Consider the following 15,113-nt stretch of genomic DNA (forward strand, 5'->3'; position numbering starts at 1 on the left):
ACTCTATGCCACTCTAATCTACACATCTTCAGTCTTGGCCACCCCATCTACTCTGAAACAATCTACTTTTTGCCACTGCACCCTACCCCACTGCACTATGACACTCTACGCCTCGCTAGTCTGTGCCACTGCTCTCTATACCAGTGCACTCTACTATGCACCACTTCATTTTGCAACGCTGCATTGTACTCCTCTGAATTCTATGCCACTCCACTCTAAGCCACTATACTATGCAACAAGTTATGCCAATTCACTCTACCCCACTCCACTGTACTCTACCCCAGTCCACTCTACGCTACCCCACTCCACTCTACCCCAGTCCACTCTACCCCACTCCTTTCCACTGCAAGCCACTGCATTGTACTCTGTCCCACTGCGCTGTAGGCCAAATTACTATGCTAATGCACTCTACACCACTCCACTCTGTGCCCCTGCACTCTTTGCCAATCTACTCTGCACCACTGCACTCTGCCGCAGCACTGTACACCACTTTCTGCCATTTTTCTATGCCACTCTACTCCATTGAACTCTACCCTGCACCATTCCACTCTACGCCACTTCACTCTACTCTGAAACAATCTACTCTATGCCACTGCACTCTAAACCACTGTACACTAAACTGCTGCACTCTACACCATTGCAGTCTACTCTGAAACAATCTACTCTATGCCACCTCACTCTATGCACTCTGTGCTGCTTTACTCTACGCCATTGTAGTTTACGTGACTGTTCTCTACACCACTCTACTGCTCTTTACGCCTCTCTACACCACTGCAATGTACAACACTTTGCTCTGCAACACTGAACTCTACACCACTCTTGTGGGCGCTATTGCACTCTGCATCACTCCACTCTGCTGCACTGTACTCTACGCCACTCTACTCTACGCTGCACCACTCTGTGCCACTCTACATCACTGCGCTATACCCCCCTTTATGCTACGTCACTCCACTGCATGGCTCCACTCTGCACCACTGCACTCTATGCCACTACATCCCACTATACTCTGCATCATTCTATGCCAATGCAGTCTACACCAGTACACTTCACTCTACGCACTCCACTATATGCCTCTCTTCTCTGTGACACTCTACTCTTCGCCATTCCACTCTATGCCACTCCAATGCACAACACTATATGACACTCCACCCTATGGCACTCTACTCTTTGCCATTTCACTCTACGACACTCCACACCACTCTCCTCCATGCCTCAAACTTTTAGCTATGCTGAACAAAAGCTACGCTGGTTTATAGCATGGCTCAAACACATTGGCAAAGCCAAAAGCTCTTGCATAGGTGACACCTATTGGCTTTTCCAATGCTAGTTCGTCACTTCTAAGGCTCCATTTGCCCTCTGACCCGTAGCGTAGCGAGGAGTCTCCTGGAGACACTCTGCTTTCCACTCTCCATTTGCTGAGGGTCTGCATAGGCCTTGCAGCACTTTCTCCTTCCAATGCTCTTTGAGTGCATGGGCTGTCTGTCAGTCAGCGACTCCTCGGTGGTACCTGTAGAGCGGAGAGGTCACTTGGGAGAACAGTTCGGGTCTCTTGTTACCTCTCCTAGAAGGCAATGGTGGAGCTGGCAGGCCACACTGGCAGTGAAGCCGTGTGCAAACAAGGGAGTGGGGTCAACACTTTTTTGTGCTGTTGTGACGGCTGAGTTAGTAAGGTGACAGCTGGCACTTCCTCCAGTGTACCTGGTTGACACAAGAAGACAAACCCCAAGGTTTAGAACGCTAGTCTCAGGGAGACCATTGTATTAAAGTACTGCCGCACCCTCGCGGACCCTCCTGATGCATTGTGGGTCTCCAGGGTTCAGCATCACAGCGGCTCTCAGTTGTCCTGGGTCCCTGCTGTAAGTAGGCTGCGTTTTGTGTCACCTGCAGTGAGCCTCCGCAAACTGCTGTGGTGTCTTCGCGTTGCTCGTTTGTTGCAGAGTGGCCTCTTAATAATACCGGAGGTGCTACAGGTTCCAGCCTCAGCTAGAAAGGCGAAAACATATTTTTCGTTCCACTGACAGCTTTTCGTGGATAACTGCCACCTTTTATCCAGGCTTCGTTTAATTGTGGGTTGTGTATACTAGTGAGGAGCACGTCGACTCTATTATAGTGATTTGGAGGCCTGTGGTTACATGATGAGATGGTCACGCACACTGGCCTGGAACAAATAGTAGGTTTCTGGGGGTTACTGATGTTTGCTCAAGGCATGCTTTGTGTTCTGTTTGATTAGCACGAGCTAATGTTTTTGCTTGCACATCCCCCTCACCGTTTCACAAAACCCTTACCACTCTGTGGTAAACACATCTTCCAAATGCATTGCAGACCATAACAGCTTTCCGGATCTCCTCCTGGCAAAGTCATGTTTTTTTTTTATGTTGGATTAAATCATACTAGCTTCGGTTCATTCATTTGTCTTCGAGTTGGCAAAGCTTGCCAGGGCTGCATCACCCCTTAATACTTTCTTTCTTTGTTCTGCTTTTCTCTTTGAATCCTTGTTTGCATGCCATTTTCTCATGTTTTCCTCTTTCTTTTTGCTCTTTGCTAAGACTCTTGGGAGGATTTGACAGAGTTGGTGGAGCAAATACGTGGTGAGACTAAAGGTGCGTGTCACACCCACATCTTTTAGGTGTTTGCACTTTTAAACTGACTTGCACTTTCGAATGACATTTACCTATGGGGCTTGCCGCTTTAAAGATCCTGGTGTGTAATTGTACCCAAAGTGTGGTGGACTAAATAGTCTGATTCGTGTGCTTTAGTGGCATTTGAATAGCCGGCCCTCGTAGTCATTTTGTGTTAGAAGAAAAGACAAGTAAGTAAAACTAAAACAGCAGGCCCCAGCTCCTCAACCTGTTGTACTGTTAAAGAAATGATTGAAGATGGTGCAACCATCTTTTCTTTAGTCTGTCCTGTGGTCCACACCAGTTATGTTCAGGCAGTCCCCAGGAGCCTTCCTGAAACAGTAACCAGACTGGGTTGCTCATGCAGGTAACACCCGACATCTCTAGAGGGATCCACCACCTGGGGACCACCTACACAACACTAGTCTCATGTAGGCAACTGTTCTCTGAAACCAGTTCCTCTTCTTGACCATCGTGTTCCCTTAATGGATCTGTTTGACCAAATTAGGCCATTGAATTGAATTGCATTTGCTTTAGCGGTAAGTTGCCAAGCTCAGTACTGTGAACTTTAGTCTCGGGTGTGTGAGAGAAAGATGTCTCCTCCTTTGACACATTTTACTACCAAGTGTGTGAGCTCCTTTTATTTAAAGTATCATAACCACGTCCCCCCTTCCTCCAACGAGACATAACCCTGATGTCTTATATTTTGGACAGGAGCTGCATTTACACTTGTATGCAGTGTGTTCTCAACATTGCTATTAGGATCGCGTGGGTGTGCATCATTTTGCTTACCAGTTATTATAGGAGTATGTTTTTACAGATTTATAAATGACTGACTTGGTTCCAACAAGGGCCCCTTTGACACCAGTGTATGAGCAGTGTTTCTTTAAGAAACAGCTAGGTATGAAAATGACTTCAGGGAAGACTCCGTAATGACTTGAAAAATGCCTTTGAATATTCAGCACTAAATTTAATCCACACAGGCCTCTTCCACCCAGTCCACAGGAACGTCCCTGACTGCAACAACACGTGAGGAAAAAAATTATTTTTCATCATGTTAAACCCTCAACATGACCACTAAGCTGCTGGAGTCCGAGGCTTCCAAGCCCACCAGTGACTTACTTGCTTTGAGCAAATTGTTCCTCCATCTGAAAGTCTCAAGACAAAATCAAGGAGAACTTCCAGTCAACGTGCCTTGCTTCGTTTAGCATTAGTTTGTCTCCAAATACTCTAGTGCTAGGATTTCTTTAGTAACTCAGTTATAAGTCCATTACCAGTGTACTGTCACCTTTGAGACGGAAAGCCCTGCTCGCTCCCACAGCAGGCCTATTTTCATCAGGGTTAACCGTTTTATTGAAAGCGTAGCTCACATCAAATCCAAGATATTTTCCACATTTTCTGATGCAAACCCAGAAACACGAATGAACAATGATGTGTGTTGGTTTTCCAGTCTTTCAAACTTTTACTTCAAGTACAGAATTGACATGAAGACGTATTACATGTAGTCTTCCTGATGAACTTGGAGCCAGCAAGTGAGCCTCCTTGGATTTCACATCTTTGTCTGTTTTCTCAGGTGAAGCAAGAAGCATTCGGCATGAACCATCCACTCCTCCAAACCCTCAAGCTTTGATCTCAATCCTACAGTTTTCTTGTCGGAGATGTCACTCTTTCTGTAGAGCGAACACAGGAAAGCCTTTCTCCTATTTGGTGAGACTTGCCATACTAGGATGATCTTATGAACAAGCCTCGCATCCAGAACTCTGTGAGTAAAGGGTAAAAAAAGTCCTCCTTTCCTGTCCTCCATCAGTTTCTATCCAGGTCTAGATATTGAATATAATTGGAGGAATGGTAGTCCGGCCCAGCTCAGGTCAGCCGTTTCATCAGTGACCAGCTGGAGCAGCCAGTCGTCTCCTACGTATCAACCCTGAGTCGCAATATTTCAGGAAGTCACTCCTCTAAGGTCACCCGACACCCCCGCTTCAACTCCCAGCCTTGGGAAGCAGCTTTGCAGTGTCCATCCTAGGATCTTCACAACACCATTCAGTGGGCACAGCTGGATTGGATTTAAGTTGCTGTTCCGGCATCTCTTCAGCTCAAACAGGGCTCCCCAACCCATTGCGTCAGTGGCTTACACTCCATTGCAAGGCACTTCACTGTGTGTCCGCCTCATTGCTCGTCAGCAAGGCGGCTATAAACTAAGAGCGCCAAGGAGGAGAAAGGCCGGATCAGTATGACATTCAGTATACCCAGAGGGGGCTGCACATGACCTAAACAGCTTCATCCATGCACACACGTCCATCTTGTCGAGGCCCACTTAAGGTACTTTGTTGTCAAATGCAAACGCAGCAGGACAGCCGTAAGAAGAATGAATGCCTGAGAGATCCAGAGTCTTACCGCTACCTTCGTGTCTGCCTCTCCACCCCTCCTGTTTTAGTCTTTTTATTTTTTTAACCCAATTTCATATGAAGTATTATATTGTCTTTTTTTATATAAAAAAATCTTTGCACATATGTGGAGTGTGTAAATGTGGATTTTTTAAACTTTAACGCAAATATCCCTAATTCTAAAAATGTGTGTTGTTCTAGTTCAAGGCATACTTGAAGATTATTCATTATTAGTTTGGGTTTGCCAAACACCACGTTTTAATACCAGGATGTGTAATTGTGGGAGACCCTCAATCGGTGCTGCTCTTTACATAACATTCCAACCTCTCTTCTTCCCAAGGTGCAGAGAGTTACACAGAAACAAGCTATGTTTATGTGATGCCATTTTAGCTTGTCTTCATTGTAGGTTATATTTTCCAGTACTAGTAGATCCATGTTTCCACTGTGCAAGTCCTTCACTTTATATCTGGATGCACTTTACTTTATGAAACCAATATATATATTGTACTACATGGGAGAGTTACGTAAGTGGGAACCCTACAATATCCGGCTACAGACCTGCTCATATATTAGTCTTGTGGCATCACTGCTTATTAAGAAAGTGACTTCATTGCTTGACCATAATAGGTTATTACAAAATATAGATGGTTATATGTTTATTTATTAATGCATTGTTTGAGGTCATGAGAAGTGATCAGTAAATGTATCTGCAGATTGCAGCGTGTTTTGAAACAGGAAGCCTGTTTATTGGAAGTGACTTCAATATTTGTTTACCTCGCGCCCCCAAAAATCTGTCTAAACTTCTCCAGTGTACGCATCAACTTACGAAGTTGCTTCCAAACTATCTCAAAATGATTAAATGACTCCGGGTGCAAATGGCCTAGTTTCTCTGGGCGGGAAGAATTCAGTCACTGTATAAACGCCGGTCTATGATAGTGTGAGTGGAAGTGTGTGGGGAAACTCAGTTTGTGACTGACTATTAATTAAAGCAAAGTGTTTTGCTTACGCTTTTGAGTGACCGCATTGTTCATAATTGCTTTATGGGGTTTTGGCAACTTTTCAACAGATTACCAAAAGTTTACGCTCCCTTTTTGGTATACCTGTTTATTAGAAACTTCCTCATTACATATTTCGTACACACATGCATGCAGTTTCATAGCTTCGACACATAATGTTATAGATTGGACAGATTACAGTTCCCTTCATCTTCTCAGGTGCTGAATTTGTACAGCTCTTGCTTTTCCTTAAAAAAAAACTGTAGATGCTATGTAGTACTAAATTATTTTCATATTGTTTTCAAATCCGAAATAGCACATTTTAAAACCAAAAACCTCAATCTCACCAATTCATTTTGGAATATTGTCTGTATTGGCTAGTTGACTTATTCCACTGGCGCAAAAGTCGTTTCCACAATTCATTCACCAGTTTGTCATTACCAGAATACCTTAAAAACAAAAATGAATTATGTTATTTTTTTTATTGCGTTCTGCCTATACGTTTCCTTGACGTAGCCTGCCACTAAATTACAGATATCTTTATCACAAGTTGTAAGTAAAAAATTATTTGATATTGGCTTTAATTATCACTGGTTAAAACAATTTCCTTCTTGCCCAGTGAATTGAGCAGAGAGACGAAAATCACTCTTTTAAACTCCCTGTCGACATGGGCAGTAACCATCTTTGCCAGGAGAAATACCCATTTCATATTTTCTACCCACATTTTTAGCACAGTTTATTCTTACAGACCAAAATTTAGGTAATCAAACCAGGGGATTCCATGTTTGAAAGGAAAGGCTTCATTTTTCATAGGTACTGCCTTTGGGCGAAGACATGGAAATTTGATCTAAGTTGTCTCCTCTGTCCTGGCAGTTGTTGTCATTTAAGTTTCTTTTTAGCAATGCCAAAGCCGATGGTCTGTATCTGATGTCAAAAATGGCATTTATGAACCATAATGAGAGATTGAGGAAATGGGACATGACCTACCAGGACAAGAAGGTTGTGGGTGATGTACGAGGAGTAGGGGATGCCCCACAAAAAATCCTGAAGGTATGTGGGCCATGGAGTAAACATTATGGTTTAATGGCAAGTACCTGAGGATTGGGTTGATGACCTTGCGGTTTATAATGAGGGTTGATAACACTGACAAGGAGAGCATTTGTTATTGGGAGAGCTGTGACACTGAATAAAATCAGTGTTTTCAGATATGCTTTTATCTATATTTTTTTTGTGTGCTTGAAAATCAATAGAATAATTTTTTGATGAAAACCTTATCAAGAGTTCCACAATTTGGCTAAGGGTGGCACTGTTTTTTTGCAGTCAGAATTTGAGATCTGGTTCCTTGTTAATTCTTGCTTTGTTTGATAGTTGATTCTACTTGTGTTTACCTGTATACTCTTGCTCAAAGGGTAGGGGCCCCGCTGGTTGCTCTCAGGTTTTTACTGTGCCATCTTCTTGATTTCGTGTGAACTGCTCCTTAACATAATACCTCATGGAGAATAAGTAATGGACTCATGAACGTTAATAAAAGTCAAAGAAAGAACTTCAAACAGAAAAAAGGGTTGAGGCAAAAGACCTGCACCTGTTCTGAGTTGTGACTTGTCAATATTTAGATGGTGCTCACGAAACCAAGGAACACAACCCTATCTGTTCCTTTAAGGACAAAGTCCTAATACAAAGCACAAACTATGGAATCGGCACTCATCAGGAAGTATCATTCATAATGATAAATGTCCTTCAATCAAAAGTTAATCCACTTCAAATGAACAGGTCCGAACTTGATCACGGTAATTTTTCAATTCTTTAATGTAGTTTTCACACAATAGAAAAATGTTCCAAATCACAGCAGGTTTATTCCTTTTTCTTTTTTTAGCCTTTAGCCAACGCGTTTCGTCTAAAAAATGAGACTTCTTCAGGGCTAAAATTAAAATATACAAAAATTCCTATTAATACACATCTATAGACAAAAGAAATTACAAAGTGAGACTTACACAAAGAAATATTAACATAACTCTAAACCAAAATTACAAAAGAAAACACTATATTAGTCCGAGTAGTATATACAATAGAATCACTTTTGAAACACCGACATTTGTTTAAAAAAATTGTTTATATTTTATCCATGGAAGGCCTACTGCACATAACCTTACATGTCAGATCCATATTAACATTGGAGTAAACATTGGTTGTGAGGAAAACATCATTTTTTTACAATCAAAAAATCAAAAAATCAATCATATATAAAAACCATACCTCAAGAACCTGTTTTTAAGGAGTATGACGTGAGTTGCACAATATTTCTTAGATCATGTATCAGTTAGAAAGGTCTGAAAATATACATAAGTCATGTTTAGGATAACACTTCTATCACATGTTCATTCAAATTCGTGCTTCAATACTAATAAAGAGAGAGAAACTGAGCCTCATCTTCAATATTTAAGCATTTGAGTTTGTACTGATGACAAATAGTATTCATACAATGATCAGAAAAGTAGAGATATTTTGTATATATCTCAAAAATCTGTGTTGTTTAAAATTGTTTATGGAAGATAACTACATATAGACATCTTGAGGAAAATTATGGTTAAGAATTGTCATTTTTTAACATCATATATCCGTGGATTGCAAAAAGTATTAACACAACATTTTTGTCTAATGGTCAAAATAATCTGATTGTCCTCTCTAAGCAATATAGAACCACAGATACCTGTTGTCTTTAATGAGTATCCAAAAAGAACTGTTGAGAAAACAAAAAGGGTATATACATATCTATTAACGAGTGATCTTGAGAATAAAACTTATATAGTGACAGTAACTAACCAAAATTAATGCTGTGGGCTATATTTTAAAATATGTCCTCTGAATTGATATTCAAATTACTCATAATTGGTTTTTTTCTTTTGAAAGCACATAGCAGATGTGCTTTCAAAAGAAAAAAACCAATTATGAGTAATTTGAATATCAATTCAGAGGACATATTTTAAAATATAGCCCACAGCATTAATTTTGGTTAGTTACTGTCACTATATAAGTTTTATTCTCAAGATCACTCGTTAATAGATATGTATATACCCTTTTTGTTTTCTCAACAGTTCTTTTTGGATACTCATTAAAGACAACAGGTATCTGTGGTTCTATATTGCTTAGAGAGGACAATCAGATTATTTTGACCATTAGACAAAAATGTTGTGTTAATACTTTTTGCAATCCACGGATATATGATGTTAAAAAATGACAATTCTTAACCATAATTTTCCTCAAGATGTCTATATGTAGTTATCTTCCATAAACAATTTTAAACAACACAGATTTTTGAGATATATACAAAATATCTCTACTTTTCTGATCATTGTATGAATACTATTTGTCATCAGTACAAACTCAAATGCTTAAATATTGAAGATGAGGCTCAGTTTCTCTCTCTTTATTAGTATTGAAGCACGAATTTGAATGAACATGTGATAGAAGTGTTATCCTAAACATGACTTATGTATATTTTCAGACCTTTCTAACTGATACATGATCTAAGAAATATTGTGCAACTCACGTCATACTCCTTAAAAACAGGTTCTTGAGGTATGGTTTTTATATATGATTGATTTTTTGATTTTTTGATTGTAAAAAAATGATGTTTTCCTCACAACCAATGTTTACTCCAATGTTAATATGGATCTGACATGTAAGGTTATGTGCAGTAGGCCTTCCATGGATAAAATATAAACAATTTTTTTAAACAAATGTCGGTGTTTCAAAAGTGATTCTATTGTATATACTACTCGGACTAATATAGTGTTTTCTTTTGTAATTTTGGTTTAGAGTTATGTTAATATTTCTTTGTGTAAGTCTCACTTTGTAATTTCTTTTGTCTATAGATGTGTATTAATAGGAATTTTTGTATATTTTAATTTTAGCCCTGAAGAAGTCTCATTTTTGAGACGAAACGCGTTGGCTAAAGGCTAAAAAAAGAAAAAGGAATAAACCTGCTGTGATTTGGAACATTTTTCTATTGTGTGAAAACTACATTAAAGAATTGAAAAATTACCGTGATCAAGTTCGGACCTGTTCATTTGAAGTGGATTAACTTTTGATTGAAGGACATTTATCATTATGAATGATACTTCCTGATGAGTGCCGATTCCATAGTTTGTGTTAATAAAAGTCATCTGACAGGGAATAGAAAGCCTGACGGCAGATTATACTAATTTTGTATTATAATTTTTGATTCGCTGTAAAAGAAGTCCTTATCGCAACAAACTTTGATTATGTTAAAATTAATTACTGTTTTGTAGAAGAGCACCCATGCCTACCTATAGCTTAGGAGGATGACAGTATTTTATATTAATCTTTTCTGTTTAATAATTTAAATAATTTGTTGGCTAACTGACATCAGACTAAACCTGGAATGGACTTAAATATTTTCACTACCTTGATTGTATATTTTCGTTGCTTCCTTGTAGGTTTTTTTTGGTTAAAGGAAGAGGGCTGTGTTGCATAATGACGCCTGTTGGTAATTCATGGTCATGGTGTGGTCTTCACCCACCTATTAGGTGAAATGAAAAATGACCTGCGCGACCTCTTTTTGGGTGCTTGTGGTGGCCCTTTCATATAGGGGAGAATGAATGCTGTGTATTTTTTGACTCTTTGTGCTCGAGCGTGCTAATTATCTACAGACAATCTCATTGGTCTGCAGGTCACTTGAGATGCAGGCGCTTTTTTGTGGGTGCAGCTCGAGTGGAGTGGCTCATATAAAGGAAGCCCTGAAACTCTTAGTCACATACTTTCTAGAATCTACTGCTACCATTTCAAACTCCTAGCAACAAGTGAAGGAAGGAATTAAAAAAAAAAAAAAAAAATAATCATAGCAAACCCGTGGCTGTTTCCGTACAGTGTACTTTGTTCACGATTTAGCTAGTTTGAGTCCCTTGCCTGTGTGGTTCTTCTTTGTGGGTGCCAGAGTCCTCGGAGACGAAAGTTGACTTTGGAGCACTCGGCTAAAGGTAGGTAACCGCTTGCTTTTCTCCTGACTGCCACCCGGAGCTGCACTAAACTTTCTGTCAACTTGTATGTACACTTGATGCTGTTGATAAAATGCGGGCCTGACTTTACTCTCATTTCCTAGAGGCGCTTTGAAATTTCATACACTCGTAACATGTACTTGCAGTTGCTGTTCAGAGAACGTTCCTTTAAATAAAATGTGTTTTGTTTTTCTTTGCCCACTTACTGCTTGTTATTGTATATGAAAGGAGCGACGTCCCCTCACTGGAGAACATATGAGCAAGGCAAGTACCTTGTTCATTGGAACATACATATCATTCATTCTTGTCTTTTGCCCCCAACACGTACAGGGTCTTTCCCCACATTGTATTTTGTAGTTGTGTTTATAGTTTGCCTTTTAACAGCTGTAGTCTTCCATATAATATCTCTTTGGTCGTTGCAGTATACATATTCTTAAAATTCCCTATGTGTTTTGTTTTTTCCCTTTGACACGGATTCTAACACATACTTTGAAAACAATCTTTTAAAAACAATCTTTAACGTTGACGTAGGTGTCCTATATGGGTTCCTCTAACTTAGGAGCGAAACATTTTTTTTACGGAAATCATATGAGGCACACAGGGCAGTTCTCTAATCCGCATTTCATTTTTCTTCCAGTTGTCCATGGCAAATATCATGACTCCAAGACATGCCATTACAGATCTCATTTTACTGCATGTCATTAACATAACATAACCCTGATGTCTAAGAGGTTGAATGATAACCTAGACTACTGACTCATGAAGTTTTTTTATTTGAAAAACCTTTCAAAAACTTTCTATCGTTATTTTCCTTAGTAATGCCAAACTATGCCCTGGCATGTAAGTGTATATTTCGGTAGGAGCACTCATTGAAATTGGTGAAGTTTGTAATTCGGAAAGTTGGTAGCCTTTACAAAGTGAAGATGCCATATTGGCTGAACTTTAGAAGGATTTTGACAAAACAGCATGTGTTGCATGTCTTGTCTAGTACCTTTTCTCTGCAGCAGTCAAGTACTTCTTTTCTGCAGCAGCCTTGTTGTCTCGCTGAGGGGTGGCTGAACCCAAATGGAGAGAGCTCAGCCATAGCACGAAGTGACACATTTCATAACATGCTGTTTTCTACCATTTAAGAAACCAGACTTTCCACTCTTGACTCGTATGTGAAAGGTCCCCAGGGAGTGTGGAAGCAACGGCGAACTATGCCGACTTTGACATTGCCAGCCATAAAAAATTCTCTTGAGCGAAACCTACTCCCTTTTCCTTCCAAAATCCATGATATGTCGAGACCCTCTAATTCTTTTTGGTTAAATATTAAAGCTCTGCGGCTTCTGTGATTCTGCAGTATAAAAATGAAAATCCAAACTGCTCCTTCATATATATAGAAATCCGTCCAGTCCTAGCTTGAGATTGTTTGCTGGTGATTGGATGCATGTCTTAGTTATATTTATGGTTGCTGCATCAAATAAATAGCCCAATATCGTTCAGTCCATGTGCAGCTGCAGTTTGAAAGGCCCGCCCTACATCCCTCCACACATGACCTGTTTGTATCACAATGAAAACTATTTGCTTAACTCCTGCCTTCTTTTCTGGTCATGTCCATATCACCCAATTTATTGAAGGGAGGGAGGGAACTTAATTCTTCTAACAAATGTTGCCGCTCTGTATCTTAACCTGCCCCCTACCTTTTGTTTCAGATCCCAATTACCTCATGGCGAATGAGCGAATGAACCTGATGAACATGGCCAAACTGAGCATCAAAGGCTTGATTGAATCAGCGTTGAACCTGGGCCGGACCCTGGACTCTGACTACGCACCGCTACAGCAGTTCTTTGTGGTGATGGAGCATTGCCTGAAGCACGGCTTGAAGGGTAAGCAACTTATGCTTTATATCTATTTCGATTCACACTAAGAGGTGCAAAGGCTGGTTTTAAGAAGGGGTTAACACAAGACATACTTTTGAGTAAAGACAAATGACTTCTTCAGTCTGCCCATTTACCTGTTCTACCCGGAATTGCAGATCTTAATTGGTATCTACCTTGCCCTTTTTTCAGTAGAAAGGCTTAACGTATGAAACAGATGTGGGTTTTGCTAATCAGTTATTTGGAATGACCTTTTCATATGTTTCAGTTACTCATTTTTAGTCTTTAAATATCTTGATATATATAATAATGCAGTCTTACAGTTGTTCTCGGTACAGATATTGCAGTGGAAGCTGTGATTATTGTTATCCAACTTAAACTCTAGCCATCCAAGCTTTTAAATGCCTAGCATTGCTTCTGTCATAAAGGCAACACGTTACCATTAAATGTTTGCACAATGTGTTAGCTTTTAAGATGTTGATGTTCAGTTAGCAGGCTGCTATCCTCTGCCTTCCCTCTAAAGCAGATACCAAGCAGCTGTGCAGCACATCCCCGAAGCTGTGGTATTAATCACAGTGCCTTCTGAGCATCCTTATACTCCCAGAGAAAACCAGAGAGGCAAGGGAACGATTCTGAGAAGTTGTGACTACTGTAATTGTGACTTGAGGATTGCAGATCACAATTTAGATTAAGTTGTTCTGTTCTTACCAGACGTTTGAGAGCTAGAACTGCAACTCGTTTTAATTGTCTCACGGTCACCTGAATGTCATATTTATATCTTGAACAATTATTTCTACTCTTACCTGTACCAGGAAGAGTTACATTCATTTTATTATATCTTGTCCACCACTATTTTCTGCAGGCACGCGTGTACTCCCTGCCATTGAATTGAAATTATTTGTCTTGCTTCTCCCTCCAATCTCCTATCATAATCCAGAAATGCCTTCCTGCTCAAAAGTGCATGTCATTTGTACTGCTACTTCATATGAGAAAATCTAGCGTAGCCCTTCTCCATTTAATCTTCCAGTGATGTATGTTTTTCCTCTAAGATCTTTGCTTCAAACCCTACACTACCTTGAATGCTATTTTCTGGACATCCTCTGATTCTATGCAATTCTTCTGGAAATCTCTGCACCATCCCTGGATACACTATCCGAAATGAAGTTTTGAGTTGTACAGCGGCAACACAATATTTGCTTTCTGTACTGTTCTCTATTATAAAAACCTTCTTCTACAATCTCGCCATGCTTACGTCTTTTCTTGTTTGTGCTCTTTGAGCTCTCAGATCACGCTTCAAAGGCATATTAAGGACATTCTAAAAGTTTGCCTAGGAATTCATTCCACCCATTGCTTACCATTGACTTTGTTTTGTCACTAACATTTGCTTGCTTACTATTTGTTGCATTTATTTGTGTTAACCCATCCAGCATTTCTTTGCCCCTCCCGTGGACCATAGCTTCTTCACCACCTCTCCGATTGGCTCCTTCTATGCTTCCACTAATGTAAGCCTTTCAGCATTTAAATGTGTTTGAGCGGGCTTGCAAATGTATAACTGTTCCGCTCTTACAAGTGTAAGCTACCCTTTGTCATGCAGAATTGCCATTGAACGGACTTAAGTTTTAAAGTTACTTCCTGTCCCTAGTGCTGAGTGATTCATATTGCAGTGGAACAGAGTACGGGGCTCCTTAACTTCATTCAGCACGTCGGTGGGACAGGGCAGAAAATGTTACATATTTTCAAAGAACCCTTTGGTTTTGGACTAGTTCTAACAGATTTCACTTCCGGGGATGTTCTTGTTTGAACTGCTAATTTCAGATAGTAAATAAAACTAAAATAAAAAAAGACTACCGTTCTTTTGTAGGCACACGCATGCGTGTTGAATGCATGCACTTGCCTACAATATTTTATTATTTTTTTTTTTTTTGGGTTATAAACTTTTATTAACATCCAAGCATTCATACACAGCAGTGCGCCTACAACCATACAAGGCCGGCAGCGATACAGCTGTAGTAGGGCAATCAGAGGCATTGAACTCCCATATCCAGGGAGTGTAGTGAAGGTCAATTAACAGCTAATACACACAAGATATAAGACATTAATCTCAGACCAGTACCTTAGGGGGGCAATGGAGGATAATATACAATCAAGCAAGCGTAATAGGATAGAACAGCATCGGGAGATTACAGCCGTATTCTGGAATGTAGGGGGATAGAGGCATTACACATTATTGAAAGAACAATGC

The 15,113-nt window shown here is 40.0% G+C and overlaps 1 protein-coding gene across 8 annotated transcripts in view; it reads left to right on the forward strand.

The window, feature by feature from the left end:
* The window catches only part of RUFY3 (RUN and FYVE domain containing 3), a 464,645-nt gene that overhangs the window by 124,154 nt on the left and 325,378 nt on the right, over positions 1-15,113 (forward strand). For 7 of the 8 annotated variants that reach the window (XR_013607158.1, XR_013607157.1, XM_078676401.1 and 4 more), the window contains exon 2: positions 12,707-12,880. Coding sequence is in view for 6 of the 8 variants with exons in the window: in XM_078676401.1 (XP_078532527.1) it covers positions 12,707-12,880 (174 nt within the window). In the remaining 2 variants the exon portion in view is untranslated. Of the gene's footprint in view, positions 1-11,240; positions 11,277-12,706; positions 12,881-15,113 lie in introns of all 8 variants that reach the window. The other variant, XM_078676398.1, reaches the window with a different exon arrangement.

The sequence above is a fragment of the Lissotriton helveticus genome, chromosome 2_1 (genome assembly GCF_964261635.1).
Source record: "Lissotriton helveticus chromosome 2_1, aLisHel1.1, whole genome shotgun sequence".
Taxonomy (NCBI): Eukaryota; Metazoa; Chordata; class Amphibia; order Caudata; family Salamandridae; genus Lissotriton; species Lissotriton helveticus.